Genomic DNA, 19,634 nt, shown 5'->3' on the forward strand with positions numbered 1-19,634 from the left:
CCGGCAATTCTTCTCCAAGGCAGAAGTGTACCAATGTGCACAAAACAAGACTTAATGAACTACAATAAGTACAATAGTATTTATCCCCAAAGCTAGAAATGAACCAAACATCAGTAGATTAAATACTATATGGTTTATTCACAACATGGAATATTATACAATCATGAGAATGAACCATGTAAATACACAGAATAAGAATTGTATAAACATGCTGAGTGGAAGCCAGAGAATATACAATGTTTAATTCCATTCACATAATATCTTCAACCAAATAAAATCAGTGTCTGCTCTTAGAACTGGATAATGGTTGCAGTTGGGCAGTTCTTAGTGGAAGGGAGTCCGATGGCTTTAGAGGTGTGAATTTGTGTGTTCTGCCTATAAGAAATCCCTGATGTGCTTGTGTATATGTGTCAATTAACAGATTTGACACAGACAAACCATCTCCCTAGGTCTGGCTAGCATCTCCTTATCTTCTCCACTTAGCAACTTTCTCGTACTTGTACATCTACACAGTGAGGCAGGGGGAACATTACTCCCCAGACCTAGTGTTCCGTGCTCACAGGTCTGGCTCTGAGAACCAGGTCTCTGCTTCCTGCCCAGGGTACAGGTGCTGAAGAGCTCTATTCTTGAACAAAGAGCCTTACTCGGGGATCAATGCACCCAAGTGAAGGCACCCCACTAGCTAATATCCTAGGCTGTAGGTACCGGATGGGTGAGCACTCACTTGGCTGACATCTTTGGAGGTAGTAACATGTAACATGGTGCAGGCCCACCATGGAGTGCGGCTATTAAAATGTTGCTTTGGTCTTGAATAAATCTGTATCTGCTGTGCCATCCGGTCAGCACACAGGTCCATTTATCTTAGGCAACTGCTCAGTCAGGGTCTTCTTTCCCTGAAGGAGTCTGCCAGCAGCCATAATAGAATCAGTCACTAGTGCACAGAGGCACGGAAAGCCCAGCCCAGTGGTGCTGAATCATGTTCTGGTAGAAGAGTAGATACTGCTGGAACGCCTCAGCTTTTCTCTCTGAACACTACAGCCACACAAACTTGTCCCTGAGTAGATTCTAGGTTCAAACAATTCCATGCCAGCATTTTAGATCACACTACCATGCAGTCATATCCCCAAGCCAACCACCTCCATTTCAAGTTGTGGCCTTCCCAGAAATGACCAATTTGATCTTCATTTCTAAATTCAACCTTGGAATATACACTGTGGGCAGGTCGCTGTAAATAAACTCAAGGATTCTTCTTGGCCACACTCCTTTCACCAGGTGTAAGTCCTGATCTAATTAAGCACTGAGGCTGTAAATGTGGGGGAGAGAGCCCTACCTGATGACAGGGACCGTCTTACTGTCTTTCTCAGTCTTGTCCCTATGAGCTCATCCTGAGTTATTGAACTTGAGCAAGGAGAGGAAAGAGAGTGGAGGAAGCACAAAACTTCAGCATGGAGAGGTATGGCAGTGGAAGAGGCAAAAGCTTAAGGAACAGGGAGCTGCTGGAACAGTGCCCCACGCGGTGACTTTATGGAAGCTCTCTTGTATCAGCAGCAGCAGGCATGATGGCCAAAGTCACTTTGCAGACCCAGTCCAGCTCATCAGCACAGGCCGTGGAACTTCATCTTTCTTTTCCTGCTGCTTTGTATTATCAACGACTCCCTTTGCAAGACTTATCTTTTGAAAATGATTCACAGAATGGAAAGCACAGAAAGAGACTAAAAACACACGAGTTACCCATCAACTAAGACCATGAAATAAAAACCGTAACGGAATTATTTCTGTACCTGACAACTAACAAAATATTTAGTGGCACTTCCCAGAAATAAAACATACTTGAATTTCTAATTCAATGGCCAAATGAGATTATAATTAGATGGCCAAAGTCCTCCTTCCAACCCACCTTGCCCTCTACCAAAACACTACCAAACTTTCCCCAGGCAGTGGTAACCACCAGTCAGAATACTGCTATTAACTTCCCAAGTGACTTACCATCAACCATCACTAAAGAGGACTTAATTTTTCTAAAACTGACACACTGCCAGAGGAGGAAATAAATGTTTTCTTGCTAAAACATATGCTGGTCCATGAAGATCATAAACAACTAATATAGAAACTAATTAAAACTATGCTTTGTAAATTCTCAAGATTTTTATAGCAAGGTGTTTGTAAATTTTGCCTTAACTATGATTTTTTTTTTTAAATACCTAACTGTGATTTGCTCTTCAGTTTCTTAGTACATCTAAACACTTAGCAAGTTTCCTAAAAGCAGAAACAATGTAAGGACAACAGTTCACAGGGGCCTCAGTTCTGGAAGAGGAGTCAATTATTCAACTATCAATTTAATGACAATTTCAATGGTTCTGAAATGGAAGGTAAAGGTTTGAATGGTTAATAGATAATAAGCTCTACTGTGTAAAGTACTGGTGTTCACAGGATGCTAATTCGGGGCAGGAAAGGGTATAAAGTGCAGCTCTAGTATCAGTGAGAATTAATCTGAACTCTATCTATTTAGCTGCCTTACAGGTCCAACATGCCCTTTACAGTCATATATATATATATATCTGAAAAAAATTATACAATAGCCTTATAGTGGAGGAATTATCACTAAATCTTGAAAATTTTTAATTATGGCATCATTACCCAATAAGGACAGTTAAACAGGTCTAATTATAATCTCAATACAAGGATATATTAATTACTATGGTAGGTAATTCTTAGAAGAAAGCCAAAACATTCCCAATCTATTCTGCCATCTATGCTCTAAAGAATCTCAAAACTGTAGGATATTAGCAAATAATTATTTTATTAGAAATACGGTAACATTCTAGCTAAGTAACTCTTATGACAACAAAAGTCAAATCTTAAACATAACTTTAGCAATATATACTGAATACGTGCATTCACATGTACAGAACACACTGTATGTAATCTTGAAGTACACTATGTAACAAAACAAAATGAGCGCACACAGTTGAACCAATAAGATCTTTTGCCAATTCTAAGCCTTGTTACAGTTACTATGACAACAGAGAGAAATAAGTCCTTAGAACATTACTTAAAAATATATTTTAAAGACAAAGGTCCCAATTCCTTCTCATATATACATATATATATATACACACCATTTATCTGTCACAGACAGCAAATGTTGAGTTTCTACACTGGAGTTTCAGGAAGCATTCTACACCTTAGAACTCACTACAAAACCAACAGACAGGTGCCCTGTCTCTCTGAAATGGACTGCTTAACCTATGCAGGATGGAGTGCTGCTCTGAGGTGACCACGTGCTCACTGCTGCTTCTCAAAGGCAAAAACCAAGTAAATACCTGAGGAGGAAGCAGATAAAAGTCTGTCAGGGAAAACAAAAACCCCTGCGTTCTATCCATAACTTATGAGACTTCTTAGATTCTTAAGAAGCTTTTGAGAAATAAATACAGCATTAATTTTTAAAGTTCTATTATCTGAGTCATATTTAGGCAGCTTCAGGATCATTTATATATATTGCTAAATAAATAGCTAGTATTATAGGAATACCATGGTCCCTAGAAAAGCCAATTAAGCAGCTCCTTTAAGACCATCTAAAAACAGTTTAAGGTAAGTATACAAGAAAATTCAAACTAAAAATGTACATATCTTTTCTTTATACACACACACACACACACACACACATATATGCACACACACACACATACATATACATACACACACACACACACACACATCAATTAGGATTTTTTTTTTTTTTTTTTGGTTTTTCGAAGTAGGGTCTCACTCTGGTCCAGGCTGACCTGGAATTAACTGTCATCTCAGGGTAGCCTTGAACTCATGGCAATCCTCCTACCTCTGCCTCCCAAGTGCTGAGATTAAAGGTGTGCACCACCACACCCGGCTTCAATTAGTTTTTTGAAGTAGGGTGGCCCAGGCTGATTTGGAATTCGCTATGTAGTCTCAGAGTGGTCTTGAACTCATGGCGATCCTCCCACCTCTGCCTCCCAAGTGCTGGGATTAAAAGTGTGTACCACCACGCCTGGCCTAAAAATATTTTATAACTCATATCTTTTTATCTGGAGCATGGTAGGTACATAGAGTAATTATGGAACAATGAGTAATAATGGCAGTGACATCCTATGCTTTCTATTAAAAAACATTGAAAAAGCAGTTGGGGGGGGAAGAGGATGGTAGGGGATAAGATCATGTAAGTTTTTTAGTAAAGTTTATTTCTTTAAATTTTTATTTAGTGTGTGAGTACATACACATGTGCAGCCAAGGCCTCTTGTCTTAGCAAAGGAATGCCAGAAACCTGTGCTACTTTTTGCATTTGGCTTATGTGGATGGCTGGAAATAACAGAAAAAAAAACAAACAATCCAGAAATATAAGGGCTATATGTAATGTAAAGCTAGAAATAAGAAATATAAGGCACAAATGTAACATGATTCATTAAAAATCCACCCGGTCACCTAAGTGTTGTGCTAGAGGGTCTGGTGATGAAACTGAATCAGGTATGTACTTTGAACTCAAACCTTAGGGAAGTCCTGCCCATGGCAAGAACTTTCATGAGGCCATGGTTAAGAGAATGGCAATTCAGTTAGCTACTACACATTAGTTCTGTGACATTAGCCAAGATCTTTAATTGCTTTCTCATCTGAGAAAAGGAGACAATAAAGACCAGTCTGCTCATAAACTTGTGAGGGTGAAATGACCTAGGGCAGAGGGCATGCTTAGCACAGCATCAGGTACACGTTAAACCTTACATTATCATTACTCCTCAGGTTTTACTGATCTTCATTAAACTCCTCTTTATCAACTTCTTTTCTTCTTTAGCACTTGTTAGCCTGACAATATATTTGTTGGATTTTTCTATCACCAGAAGGCAGACTTCTTTTCTCTTTTAACCCCCTGAAATCCTTTCTCAGAATTTTATGTCTGTGTTTATTAAATAGCCTGCCTCTGACTACTCCTGCACCTTCAACACAATCAACACTTAAGGGCTAAAGTTCCCAAGACCCCCAGGTAACGGACAAGGATCCTCTCAATGCTGAGGCTCTCTGCTGAAATCGTGCACACAACTCACCCAAGCAAGCTCAGACTTTCCAGGTCTGGCAGGCTTGTGGACTGTCCTCTGAAGTCACGTCAGGAGGGACTTGCCTCAAACTTCTTACCTCACATGTTGCTCAAAGCCCACTTACTCTGCTTCACTAGATGTTCTACATTCTGTCTTTGCTGTCATCAACATCAGTGTGATCAAAAATCATAGTATCAAGTTGGACATTTAATCCTTTAATCCCAGCACTCGGGAGGCAGAGGAAGGAGGATTGCTGTGAGTGAATTCCAGGTCAGCCTGGGCTAGAGTGCAAACCTACCTCAAAAAAATAAATAAATAAATAAAATCATACTATCTGGAAGCATCCTATTATAAGCTAAAAAGTCAACAGAATTCTTAAGTAAAAATAAAAACAATGGCTTACTAACATGTAGGTAATGAAAATGTAGACTAAGTTAACAGACTACATATACTTTCTTTTGTCACTTACACTGATGTGCAAAAAATGGAGATTAGACATAGTAAGAATATAGGTAAACTGGTATGCATAAACATATTGGAGAATAATGCTAAAGTGTGCAGGCTTCAATACACTTTGAAGCAGAATCTCTGACATATCAGTGAGCTGGAGCTGGATGGTACTTACTTGTAGCTTCCCATTCCGATTTACTTAATGTTCCCTAAAATTACAAAAGAAAGAACATTTTAGGTTCAGTATGAAAATAAACATATGTATATTTTCAATACCGACAAAGGCTGCCCAAATCCCCTAAGTTCACAGTAAAAGTATTTTTTACTAGGCTATAGGGCCAGGATCTAGACATACAAATCAATGCAATTAACTTTCTGCCAAGAAAGGGGTGTGTGCGTGCATATATATACATGTGTGTGTATGTGTGTATATATGACAAAGAAAGTTATGTGTTTAACTGGTAAAAACATTCAAATTAACCTTTTAACCTAGAAAAATCTCTTTTGAAACACTGAACAGTACTACAAGAGGGAAAAACATTTCTGTGTTTTTCCAAAGGAACCACAAGCTAGAGTTCATGTCAGCATGGAAGCAAACTGCACTCACCATTTCAATGTAGCGTGTGTATGCTGCTCTGCACAGGCCACTAACTCTATAAACATTCATGGCACTTCTAGGCCTGATGGAATTGTGAAGAAGGGATGGATGTGAACAATGTTTTAAGACACTGGCAGAGTGTGCTATAAAAATATCTGCCAGCTCTACTGATGACACTTGTAACTGTAACTTCTAACAGTCTGTTTGTTGTTCTTTGGTTGGTTGGTTTGGTTTGGTTTGGTTTTGAGGCAGGATCTCACTCTAGCCCAGGCTGCAGTCTGAGGGTGACCTCAAACTCATGGCAATCCTCCTTCCTCTGCCTCCCAAGTGCTGGGATTAAAGGTGTGCACCACCATGCTCAGCTCCTCATAACAGTCTTAATTATAAGAAAATGTGAATTCTCATGCAGAAATTAGAACAAATGAGGATGAACTTTTCTCACATTCCCTACTTAAGCTCATCTTGCAAATCAAGCCCATCATGCTCCCCACTCTCATTTTGCTCCAGACAAGGCATTCCATGCCCAGTGCCCTGTAAATCTGTCTTACTTATGCTCTATGGCATCAGTGTCATCATAACTTAGGGGAAACAGACTATTGCATTAGTATCTCATAACACTGTGAGCTCAATATCACAAGTAAAAACCATATCCTGTTTCTACACAACATATACTCCTTTCTCCCACTGTTTTCAAGGGGAAGAGAGGGAGGAGTAGTATGTATGGTGTGGTATGTGTAATGTATGGTGTGTGAAAAAATGCATGTCTGGTACACAGAAGAATGGAGAGTATCAGGTGTCCTCCCTATTGTTCATCCACTTGTTTCTCTGAGAGAGAACCACTGAACCCAGAGTTGTCAACTTCGGTTACACTGACTGACAAGGGAGCCCTAGCAACTCTCTAGTCTCTTTTCCCCACAGAAACAGGCATGTGTGGCTATGCCCAGCAGTTTAGGTGGGTGCTAGGGAATTGACCTCACGGAACATCAGGTCCTCTATTAAGGCCCCAGGTTGGCACAGCCAGCACCCTTACCCACTGAGCCATTTCCCTAGGGGTCTTTTCCCATCTTTGGATAAGAGACTTTCAAAGCTGAAAACGTACCAGAGGTAACCTTACTTGACTCTTCTTCATGTACTCTGCTGCATGCTCATAGTCACCTTCCTTTTCAGAGGCTAGTTTAGAGCTTTCATTTGCAGGATATGGCTGGGGACACAAATGAAGCTCCTAGTTAAGAGAGTCCACTGAAATTTATAACTCACAATTTGATGCAGTAAATCAATGAAATGCTCATGACTATACACTTGTGAAATATGAGAAAGGAGGGGAGGGAATCCCCCCTAAAAGTACCTATTATGGCCAACATAATATCACAATCTTAGAACCATGACTGTTGGAATAAACTACATAATGTAATCCCCAGCACAGAGTACTGAGCAAGAACACCTGAATCTTCTCGACTGCAGCAGAGTTTCTGTCACTAAGTCAAAGTTACAGAGCTAAGGATGAGCACCAAGACAACCCAGCAGCATGAGATAGCCACTAGAAAGAACACAAATGCAAGTTAACAGAGACCTTGTCTTAGGTAAGCAAAGGCATGAGTCCCATAGGAAAAGACCTGTTTCTAAATCACAGGCAGCTCCGATTTTATCGGAAAGGTCAGAAAGAAAAGGCTGTGTTTCACATCACCCCATGTGCTAACGTTAACTACTTTTATGTAATATGCTTTATTTTTAATTCATTAATTTATTTATTTCAGGGAGAGAGAGACAAAGAGGCAGAGAGAAAGAATGGGAACACCAGAACCTCTAGCTACTGCAAATCAACTCCACACACATGTACCACCATGTGCATCTGCCTTTAAGTGGGTACTGGGGAATCAAACCTGGGTCCTTTGGCTTTGCAGGCAATAATCTTAAGTGCTATGCCATCTCGACAGCCCTAAGTAATGTTTTTATGTTATGAGTATTTTTCCTTATATTGTAATAAAACAAGCTAGGAACAACCACTTTAAAACCTAGATAATCCTAAGGAACTTTTTTTTTTTTTTTGGCTTTTTTGAGATACGGTTTCACTCTAGCCCAGGCTGACCTGGAATTCACTCTGTATTCTCAGGATGGCCTTGAACTCATGGTGATCCTCCTACCTCTGCCTCCCAAGTGCTGCGATTAAAGGCGTGCGCCACCACAGCTAGCTCCTAAGGAACAATAAATATCTACTTTACTTCCTTACTTTCTCCTTACTTATTAATTTATTTGGTTTTTCAAGGTAGGGTCTCACTCTAGATGAGGCTGACCTGGAACTCACTATGTAGTCTCAGGGTGGCCTTGAACTCATGGTGATCCTCCTACCTCTGCCTCCCAAGGACTGGGATTAAAGGCCACCACGCCTGGCTACTTTCACCTTTATAAATACCTACAGCATGTTCAAGCATAATTGTTGTTAGGTATAATAGCATGGTCTGCAATCCTAGCACTCAAGAAGTAGAGTCAAGAGACTATATAGTGAGTCTCACACAAAAACAAAACAAAGCCACACACAAAAAAGTACTAGGCTACATGGGTCTTCTACATTCTTGTCATTAACAAATTTACTTACTTCCATCACATCTCAAAAGCAATAAAAGACTCAGTATTTTTAAATTTCAATCTTTTAGTTTAGTGTCTCTATATCACAGAGCTTCAAAAATTTATTTTGGATGGTGGCACCCATCAAGTTGTAATCTTTTCTATCAGTGAGTAACTCACTATCCACTAACTTTGAAAAGGCCAAAAAACAAATGATAAAGCTGTAAAACTATTTTTTTCCTTCCCCAAACAAAAAGTAATTTTGCTTAATGGAGTTACTCCTCCAGGATGGTTCCCAGAATAAAATCACTGATGAAAGTGACAGTGTGTGCAGGCCATTATGATTCTTGCTCCTTGGCCCACATCTTCCCAGTCTTCCTCTTCTCTGCTGAGTGCTTTGGGCCAGCAGACAAAGCTCTAGTGCTAAAGCCCTGGCCAGACAAAGGCCCTAACTCGTGGCAGGTATCGAGGAGAACCACTGAAGCCTCTGGATTTACCAGCAGCTGCATTCTGACTGCTAACTCCACCTGTGACTCAATGCTCCCCAAACTATATTCCACATGCCACCCAAGTGACGTGCTAACTCCTACTGGGTATATTCCCTCTCCATAGATCCAGGTCCTTCATAGGCCTAGAAATGATTTAGTCAAAAAGAAGCCTTTCCAAAATACATGCTATTTCTGCCTATTCACCCAGACAGCTAAGATGATCAGTCCCGTCCTCCAGGACAGGACAGGGGAGGAGGACAGCAGAAGCAGTGTTGATAAAGAACAGTAAAGTTACTAGTCCTCCAACACTCCCTGCTCCCTTGGGCTTCTCTGCATCTGTCCTTGCTGCCTCTTCCCTTCCCAAAGGTCCTTTTATATACTTATTATATTTCAATATTTCTTCCTATTGGTAGCTGCTCTCACATTACTGAATTCTTTGATTACATGTTTTTTTTGTATTTTATTTATTTATTTTTATTTTATTTTTTTTTGCTGTCTCCTCCTATATTTTCTCATTGCTGTGACAAAAACCTTTTAAGTAAAGAAGGGCGTATCTTGGCTCACAGTTTGGGGATATAGTCCATTGTGGCAGAGAAAGCCTGGCCGCAGGAGTGTGAGGTAGCCGGTCAGATTACATGTTTTTCTTGTAAACGTAACAATCTTACTTCCTTTTTTCCCATTATCTAAACATAGCTACAGATGACAGAAAGTAGTCACTGCACGCGTCCGTGCTCATGAAAGGTTATGTTCAAAGGTGAGCGAGGGAGTGAGGACTGGCACAGATCCTCCTTTGTCCTCTCCCTCAGGAAAGACACAGACACTCACACTACCAGCACAAAGTCAACACATCTGACTTTAACCTTACTCATTATGGATTTCAAGATATAATTTACAGCCTGGCTTGGTGGGCACATGCCTTCAACCCCAGCACTCAGGACAGGTAGGAAGATCACTGTGAGTTCAAGACCAGCCTGGGTTAGAGTGAGACCCTACTTTGGAGGGAAAGAAAAAAAAAAAAGACAATTTCAAAAGACAATTAGAGAACACTGTGAGGGAGTAGGCAGGTGTAGCTACACCTCCCTAGGCTGCTCATTAGAAAAGAAGTGAAGTGACTGCTTTGCTTATTTCATGGGGTAATTATTAGCCAGTCTATCCATCAAGTACCTAAAAGAATACTTTAAATTGATGAAGATCATGCCTGCACTCCCAGCCCTCAATAGGAGAAGCCAGAGGATTGACTGCCTCAAATTTGAGGCCAGCTTGGTCTACACAGTGAGTTCCAGGCCAGTCAGGGCTATAACAAACTCCCTCCCTCTCTTCCTCCCTCCCTTCTTTCTCTCTGAGAGCAGTGTGTGGAAGGTTGCCATCTTGGGTGCTGGAGGGTCCAAAGCAGTTATAACCTACCCAATATACCTAACTCTAGATCAAACAGCTTCAAAAGAATCTCAAAAATAGTCAAACAATTCACTGGTCCTAGAATTTTTGTATTTTTTCTAGATGCTTACCTCCAGTGCATGCATACGTTCTAACAGCATTTTATTTTCATTGTTCTTTATCTTTTCTTCATAAAATTCCAGAAATGTTTTTTTGTAGATTAGCTTCATGTTGTACTTCTTTGCCATTCTGTCCAAAAACAGGTTAATGAAAAGGCTTCCAAAATGTTTGCAATTTCTTAAAAGTTTACTTATGCAGTGACAACAGTGACATCTTCTGGACTTAACAAGCTACTATTTTATTCATGAATTTGCAATAGAAAAATGTAACATGAACAAGCGTGGCAAGCACTGGCTTATGAAGCTTGTTTACCATGTCCATAAAGAAATAAACACCCTAGCTGGATGTGGTGGCACACACCTTTATTCCCAGCACTCGGGAGGCAGAGGTAGGAGGACTGCTGTGAGTTCAAGGCCACCCTGAAACTACATAGTGAACTCCAGGTCAGCCTGCACTAGAGACTCTACCTCCAAAAACCAAAAAGGAAAAAACCCACCCTAAATGCAGGTAGGGCGGACCTCTCTCACTACTGGTGTAACCAATGGGTCAGGAAGTACATACAACATTGCCTCAGGCACCAAAAGATGGAGAAGAGCCCCAGGAATATTTTTAAATATATCAATTCCATTTTATTTGATTCCCCACATCTACAGTAAAACAGATGCCAACTTCTTTCTCCATTGCTGCCTCTCACAGGAAATACTATTCATCCTGGACTGCCGCTTTGCACTGTCGCAGGTTTCACTTCACCCAACTGCTACCTGTTAAGGCTTTGAAGATTTTGGCCTCAAATCTCTTTACCTTGGTTACACAGAATGCTGAAAGCTGTCTCAAGCTCATTCTCTTGTTACACCCACTACTCCACTGCTCATTCGAAATCTCTCCTGGATGTATCACAGAAATTGACTTCTCACATCTAAATCTTGAAAGGTTCAGGATTTTTTTGCCAATCTTTTCTTCGGCAGAAAATTCCTCTATCTTCCGTTACTGTACTCACTGAGGTCAATATACCTTTGCCTGTGTGTCTACTTTGAACCATTTACTTTTGACTCCCCTCATTTTCTAGGAGGCTGCACCAGTCACCATCTCCTCCTGGCAGCACCAGTCCAGTACTCGTCATCGGCTTTTAGCCTCACCCTCTCAATGAATTTTCCAGTTGCAGTCAGACTAAACAAACCTGGTCATCGCTTTTAAGCCCCTTTCAGTAGGTCACACCACTTTCATGACATAATGTAAAAGGTTGAAAATGGCCTCCACGTCACTCATTCATAAAGGGATGCTAACTCCTCAGCCTCACAGGCTATGATTCTTGAACATTCAGCCGCTCTGGCATTTCTTCACTACCGTGGGAACCTTTGTAAGTTGTGTCCTTTGCATTAGGAACTTTTAGTCTTCAGTTGTCCACTTCCTATTCACCCTTTACACCCTGACAAACACACTGTCCACTTCCTGTCCACCCTTTACACTCTGACTTACACACTGTCCACTTCCTGTGCATCCTTTACATCCAGACACACTGTCCACTTCCCATCTGTCCTTTACACCTGACATATACATTGTCCACTTGTCTATCCTTTACACCCTGACTTATACATTGTCTACTTCCCGTCTGTCCTTTACACCCTGACTTACACTGTCCACTTCTCGTCTATCCTTTACACCCTGACTTACACACTGTCCACTTCCTGTCCACCCTTTACACCCTGACATACACACTGTCCACTTCCCGTCCATCCTTTACACCCTGACTTACACACTGTCCACTTCCCGTCTGTCCTTTACACCCTGACTTACACTGTCCACTTCCCATCCATCCTTTATACCCTGACTTACACACTGTCCACTTCCTGTCCATCCTTTACACCCTGACTTACACACTGTCCACTTCCCGTCCATCCTTTACACACTGACTTACACACTGCCCACCTCCTGTCCATCCTTTACACCCTGACTTACACACTGTCCACCCTTTACACCCTGACTTACACACTGTCCACTTCCCGTCCATCCTTTACACCCTGACTTACACACTGTCCACTTCCTGTCCATCCTTTACACCCTGACTTACACACTGTCCACTTCCCGTCCATCCTTTACACACTGACTTACACACTGCCCACCTCCTGTCCATCCTTTACACCCTGACTTACACACTGTCCACTTCCCGTCCATCCTTTACACACTGACTTACACACTGCCCACCTCCTGTCCATCCTTTACTGTCCATTTCTTCTCCATCGTTTACACCTTGATGTACACAGTCCACTTCCTGTCCATCCTTTACACCATGAGTTACACGATCCACTTTCTGTCTGTCCTTTACACCCTTGACTTACACACTGTCCACTTCCCATCAGTCCTTTACACTCTGACTTACACACTGTCCACTTCCTGTCCATCCTTTACACACTGTCCACCTCCTGTCCATCCTTTACAGCCTGACTTACACATTGCTTGTTGAGTCATCTTCTTGGATGCACCATGTCTTATTTCAATGCTCTCAGGTATACTTAACCCACTGGTTTTGTCAAGGTTATGTATCTGTCATCAACATGAGGCTGCCTTGGATGAGTTCAGGCAGCAGGTAAAGGAAAAGGAAGAAAAAGCCCTACCAGGCAAGACAAGACAGCCTGAATGTGAGGGGGTAGTGGATGGGAAAAGATAGGTAGAACGTGGTTCTGTTACCGGAACTAGACCTTGTTGGAAATACAGCATGAGAAAAACAAATCTCTCTTATTCTACATAACTCATCTACTATCATTAATCATAAGAAGCCTTTATAAACAAAAACAAATTTTTATGGAAAAAGCAGCCCAAAAAATTACAAGGAGCCCAATTTGAGCAAACTGAGTAGGTTTTGCAATAAAAGTTAATGTTGTATAGTTCGTTAATGAAATGGTAAAAGGACATATCACAATTTATATTTTTTCAGACTCTATTTTATCAAATTCCCAAAATAAATACATTTTAAAAATTAGGTATTAATGTAAGAATTTGTGACTTTAGACCTTATTATCAAGCTATTGAAGAATATTTAGCTATAAAGGAATGCTAAACCTGCTGAAGAACTGAAAAAAAAATCTTTTGCTTTATTTTGTATCTTTTTTGGTTGACTAAAAATTACCAATGCTGCTAAGCAAAAAACACCAAGCTAACAGATGAAACAAATGAAAAACTGCTGAAATTCTTTTATGAAGTTGTATAAAATTTACCAAAGCTTATTCATTTCAGAATAAAAAACAAAACCTGATTTTAATTTTCTAAGTAACATATAAAACTGGGATAGCAATTTTATGTTCTGACACAATGACTCATTCTCTCTCTCTTTTTCTTACAACAAGCTCACATTGTAGCACAGGTAGCCTCAAATTCAGGGCAATCCTCTTGTTTCAGGCTTCCAAGTGCTGGAATTACAGCCACAATCTGCCATATGAAATTTTTATATGATTGTATATTGCTACTGAATCTCCTATACAAAGGGACTGATTTTAAATTCATACATTTATCAACCAAAGTAGACCCCCTGACTCCCCCCCAAAAGCCCAACAACTCATTCTTAGTAATATCCAAAATAAAAGATGTTTAGGCTGGAGAGATGGCTTAGTGGGTAAGACGCTTGCCTGTGAAGTCTTAAGGACCCAGGTTCGATTTTCCAGTACCCACGTAAGCCAGAGACACAAGGTGGCACATGCATCTGGAGTTCATTTGCAGTGGCTAAAGGTCCAGGTTCATCCATTCTCTCTCTCTCCCTCTCTCAAATGAAATAAATAAAAAAAATATTTTTAATTTCAAAAAAGAAGGAAATTAAGTTTGTCAAGTGGGATATGGCCTCCAATTAGTTTGACTTTTATACTCTCCCTGCTAGGAAAATCTTGACTATCAAGATGTGCATATCACAAGGGCCTGAAGCCACCTGACAAAGCCTTGTACCCCAGCTTTTATTGTGCCTGCAATTTGCTAGGATTATTAGGAAGAAAGGTGCTGGGAGAATGCATCTGTGCATTAGGATTTGATTATCAACACTGTGAGTGAGACACAGCAATTTGAAAGCTGACATGTTAGCAACTTTGGACACTGGTCACTGTCAAAAGGAAGATCTCTGATTTATGAGGATTCATTTATGTATTATCAACATTACTAGAATTCACTTAAAGCAAAGCTTTTGCTATCTATAAGGTTGCATATTTTCTGCCCTAAGTAGAAAGTAATTATTATTATTATTATTTTTTTTTTTGAGGTTAGGGTCTCACGCTAGTCCAGGCCGGCCAGGAACCCACTCTGTAGTCCCAGGCTGGCCTCAAACTTATCAAACTTACAATGATCCTTCTGCCTCTGTGACTCAAGTGCTAGGATGAGAGGCCATGTGCCACCATGCCTGACTCCTTTTCTTATTTACAAAATAAAATGACTCTAGGAATGAAAGAGAAATATTTAAAAGCAGCTACAAAAGGTCTATGGCACCAATCCTGGATCTTCACCTAACATCGCAGTTTTCAAGATTAAGCTTTTTCTTTGGGGCCCCAATTAAAATATGGGATAAATGGCAATGTTGATCCCCCACCATTCTCCACCAAAAAAAAAAAAAAAAAAAAAAAACACCACAGCAACAGATTAATTGCATTCTTACTCAGTTAACAATGGAAAATAGACCAAGAATTCAGGGACATCCACAACACCTTCCAAGTTGAAGTCATATTTGCAGCCAAATAAAGGATAATTTCCTTTCTTCTCAAATTTCACAGTATATATATCATTTCCAAATGATTCTGTTTCTGAAGCTTCAAGACGTTTGCTAGCAACCAAAATAAAAACATTACAATTATGACTGCATGTTTGTTTTTTTTAATCATACCATGCACGTGGAAAACTACAAGATGCAATTTAAAGGCATCTGATTAAATTTTAATAGGGTTCAAATTCCTTTTACAAGGCAGCAGTACTGGGGGATGAATAGCTAGTTCAAGGAGCTTGTATGAAAGCCTACAGGCCTGGGTTAAATTCCCTAGTAAAGCCAAGCTACAAAAAGTGGCACATGTGCCTGGCACTCATTTTCAACAGTAAGACCCTCTGGCACCCTCCACACCCACCCACAATAGGTACAACTATTCACGATAGATATTTGCTAAATACTGAGTATTTCCTCAACTGCAATGTAGAAAAGTACTTACATCAGTTCAAAACTATTGGGAGTGGTGCCAATAAAATAGCCCCCTCGGCTAAGCCTCTCACAAGCATTTCTCAGCATCATGTCAGCCTGCTCCAAGGACTCAAAGGAATAATGACAAGCAAATTGACAGCTGCAGATGTCAAAGCACATTTCCGGATCACGAAATTTTTCAACCAAAAGTTCCTGTAGCAAATGTAAATGGGTTAAGATTCTAAAATAAGTAACAATATAGATTAAAAGCTTTTAAAAAGTAAATTACTACAATTTACAATTCTTAAAATAATAGTAGACATGCTCTGCCACCAACTAAATGTTTTGACCCAGTCTTGGATTTATCCTTTCCCTTGTTATGTATATAGTAAAGGCCACACAAGAAATCGTTCTGGTTTAAAAATTAATGTGAGGGGCTAGGGAGATGGCTCAATGGCTTTATAAAGGCACTTGCTTGGAAGGCCTGCGAGCCCAAGTTTGATTCCAAAGCAGTACAGTAAGGTAGCATGTACAGTAGCACACACGCCTGTAGTAACAGGACAATCGAGCCATCCGGAAGCACATGGGCGGGGTAGACTGGCCCACACGAAGCAGCAAAAACAATGGAGATCCTGCCTCAAAAAGAACATAGGAGCCGGGCATGGTGGCACTCGCCTTTAATCCCAGCACTCAGACGGCAGAGGTAGGAGGATCACCATAGGTTCGAGGCCACCCTGAGACTACATAGTTAATTCCCGGTCTGCCTGGACCAGAGTAAGACCCTACCTTGGAAAAAAAAGAACATAGGAGAGAATAACCACCACAGGATTGTCGTTTCAGCTTGATGTGTACTACGGCATGTGCACACCCCCCCAACAAAATCTAAAATAAAATCTAAAAACCCTAGAGATTCTGAAATCATGTTAAAATATGTCAACCAAAAATAATATTTAAGTTAATTTTTTATTTAGCCTTAACAGCTAAAACAAACTTATTATTCAACAATAACCTGGATAACAGAAAAAAAGAACCAAAATAATACCCAGCCTTTGTCAACTTAAAGAAACTCAGTTTCAGAAGTTTCCAACTTTCTAGCAGTACACACTTCTTCATTCCAAACTGCAGCAAAATGCAGACAACCAATAAAGGTGTGTGATTTACATGGGCTGACAAATCACAGCACACTAAGTTCAATGTAGACTTGGGAGTTTCAGAAGCAAGATGGCTCCCACACTCCACAAGCACGACTCAAACTGCATTGAGTGAGCTCTCCAGCAAGAAATGACCAGGCAACTAACTCCCCACACCCAAGACTTGGCTCCAGAGGGGAGGGGAAGTTCTCTATTCTGTGCAGTGAGTGACCTGACGTCCGACTTAAGACGAAGAAGGTAGAACAGAACTGCAGGATGGAAGACCCAGAGGAAGTCTCTCCATTCCCAGAGCTAAAAGAGCCCAGGGAGACCCACATATCAAGCAAACCTGGGTCTCTATCCAGCTCTTTCTCGCTACATGCCTATTCAGCTCCCAGTGCCTACTGTCATGTTGGTAGGCAGCTCAGCCCCAATGTACTCTTACCCTCTTGCTTCCTGATTTGTGTGTATATGTGAATGAAAGGGATTGTACTGTTTCTGTTTTCTCTGTATTGCACGTATTTCTTTTTCTTCTTTTTCACATTTTCTTCTCCCAAGGAACAATCCATTCTGGTATGAGGAACTCTCAACCGGAACTGAACTATTTTCTTTCTTTCTATCTTTCTTTCTTTTTTTTTTTTTTGAGGTAGGTCTTGCTCTAGTCCAGGTTGACCTGGAATTCACTATGTAGTCTCAGGGTGGCCTCGAACTCATGGTGATCCTTCTACCTCAGCCTCCCAAGTGCTGAGATTAAAGGGCATGCACCACCACACCTGGCTCAGAACTATTTTCTACATTAGCTGTTAACACACTTTCACCTCCATATCTTTTCAGTCTATCTGTAGAAAGAAAAAAAAAAAAATCACCCCATCTTCCTCTAATTTTTTTTTTTTTGCTTTTGCTCCTATAGCTCCACCTGATACTCATGTTCCCTTTCCTTTACTTTCTATCAATTCTGTATTAACTGCTTTCTCTATGGAGTTTTTCAAATATATGTATATGTATGTATATGTGTGTGCATACACACACACACACACACACACACACACATACATATATGTTTTGTTTTATTTTTCAAGGTAGGGTCTCACTCTAGCCCAGGCTGACCTGGAATTCACTCTGTAGTCTTAGGGTGGCCTCAAACCCATAGTGATCCTCCTACCTCTGCCTCCCTAGTGCTGGGATTAAAGATGTGTGCCACAATGCCAGGCTTCCCTTACATTTTTAATTGAGACAGGGTTTTACTCTAGCCAAGGCTGACCCAAAACTCAGTGTGGCCCTAGGCAGGCCTTGAACTGATGACAATCCTCCTACCTCAGCCTCATGAGTATTGGCATTAAAAGCATGAGTCAAGATGCGCAGCTTGTTTCGTCTTTATCTTTCTCTCTCATCTAAAAATGACAATATATTAACGCATTAAATACTGTCTGTGTGCTCTTTCTCCCTACAATACTTCACATCTAGGAGGTGATTGTTTTTGATAGACAATGACTACCTTTGTAATGAGTCTATCCCAAGATGTTACAGCAATAGTCTACTCAAAGACTAGGAAAAGAACCTGGTGACCCACATTAGTCTAAGAGGAGATAACACATTAATTCTACTTAAGCCAGGACCTCCTGAATATAGCAAACACCTTCACTGAAAAGTAACATAAATTTAAAAACGAAAACATCAACGTATAATCTAATCTCTGATGGGAAAGTTCCGGTGTAAAAAAAAAAACATAGGGTATGGTGGTATAAGTCTTTAATCCCAGCACTTGGGAGGGTGAGGTAGGAGAATGGATCACTGTGATTTCTAGGCTAGTCTGAGTCTAATTCCAGCTCAGCCTGGACTAAAGCAACACCCTGACCTTAAAAAACCAGGCAAAACACTGGGTGTGGTGGCGCACGCCTTTAATCCCAGCACTCAGGAGGCAGAGGTAGGAGGATCCAGAGTTTGAGACCACCCTGAGACTCCATAATGAATTCCAGGTCAGCCTGAGCTCGAGTGAAACCCTACCTCAGAAAACCAAAAAAGAAAAAATAACAATAATAATAAAAATAAGAAATGAAAAATCAAAACATGCCCCTTCCAAAACTTACTAATCCCAGAGTGATGAACCTGATGAAATCTCAAAGAGTTCAACAAAATGAGAAATATGTACAATGAATGAAAGAATTCCAGGGGAACAGAATCTTCCAAATGAGTGACTTTCTTATGAAAGTCAACATAAGAGATAAAAACAGAAAACTGCATTCAACAGAGACAGAAATATAAGTGTAAGCACTAAAGCTGCCCATCCCACAGCAAATAACTTTCCAGTCATGATCATGCTTCGGGCAACCCTAATTTAACCCAGGAAGATTTAAAAAAAAAAAAAAAAGGCGTGCAAGAAAGAGAAGGATTAACAGAGGAAAAAAAGGATGTTAAGTGGGAGAAGAAGAGGGAAAAAAAAAACACATTAATTTTACATACATGTATGAAAATATCAAAAATGGAAAAATAAGTCAGGTGTGTTAGTGCACACCTTTAATCCCAGCACTCAGGAGGCAGAAGTAGGAGGATCACCATGAGTTCAAGACCACCCTGAGACTACATAGTGAATTCCAGGTCAGCATGGAAAGACCCTACCTTGAAAAAACCAAAAAGTAAATAAATAAATGAAAAACAAAAACTTAAGATTATCAGAAACAAATGGAAGGTGGAAAATGCAGAAAATTCTGATGTGTT

General features: G+C 40.4%; 1 protein-coding gene across 3 annotated transcripts in view; it reads right to left on the reverse strand.

The window, feature by feature from the left end:
- Positions 1-114: 114 nt before the first annotated feature.
- LOC123457484 (mRNA cap guanine-N7 methyltransferase-like) overlaps positions 115-19,634 on the reverse strand; it is a 32,939-nt gene continuing 13,419 nt past the window's right edge. For all 3 annotated transcript variants that reach the window (XM_045141370.1, XM_045141369.1, XM_045141371.1), the window contains exons 6-11: positions 15,821-16,002; positions 15,280-15,444; positions 10,664-10,781; positions 7,208-7,309; positions 5,686-5,719; positions 115-3,323 (exon numbers count right to left, since the gene is read on the reverse strand). In XM_045141370.1, the coding sequence (XP_044997305.1) occupies positions 3,286-3,323; positions 5,686-5,719; positions 7,208-7,309; positions 10,664-10,781; positions 15,280-15,444; positions 15,821-16,002 (639 nt within the window). In that variant the 3' untranslated portion in view covers positions 115-3,285. The remainder of the gene's footprint in view (positions 3,324-5,685; positions 5,720-7,207; positions 7,310-10,663; positions 10,782-15,279; positions 15,445-15,820; positions 16,003-19,634) is intronic.

Source organism: Jaculus jaculus, unplaced genomic scaffold (genome assembly GCF_020740685.1).
Source record: "Jaculus jaculus isolate mJacJac1 unplaced genomic scaffold, mJacJac1.mat.Y.cur mat_scaffold_74_1_287302_arrow_ctg1, whole genome shotgun sequence".
Taxonomy (NCBI): Eukaryota; Metazoa; Chordata; class Mammalia; order Rodentia; family Dipodidae; genus Jaculus; species Jaculus jaculus.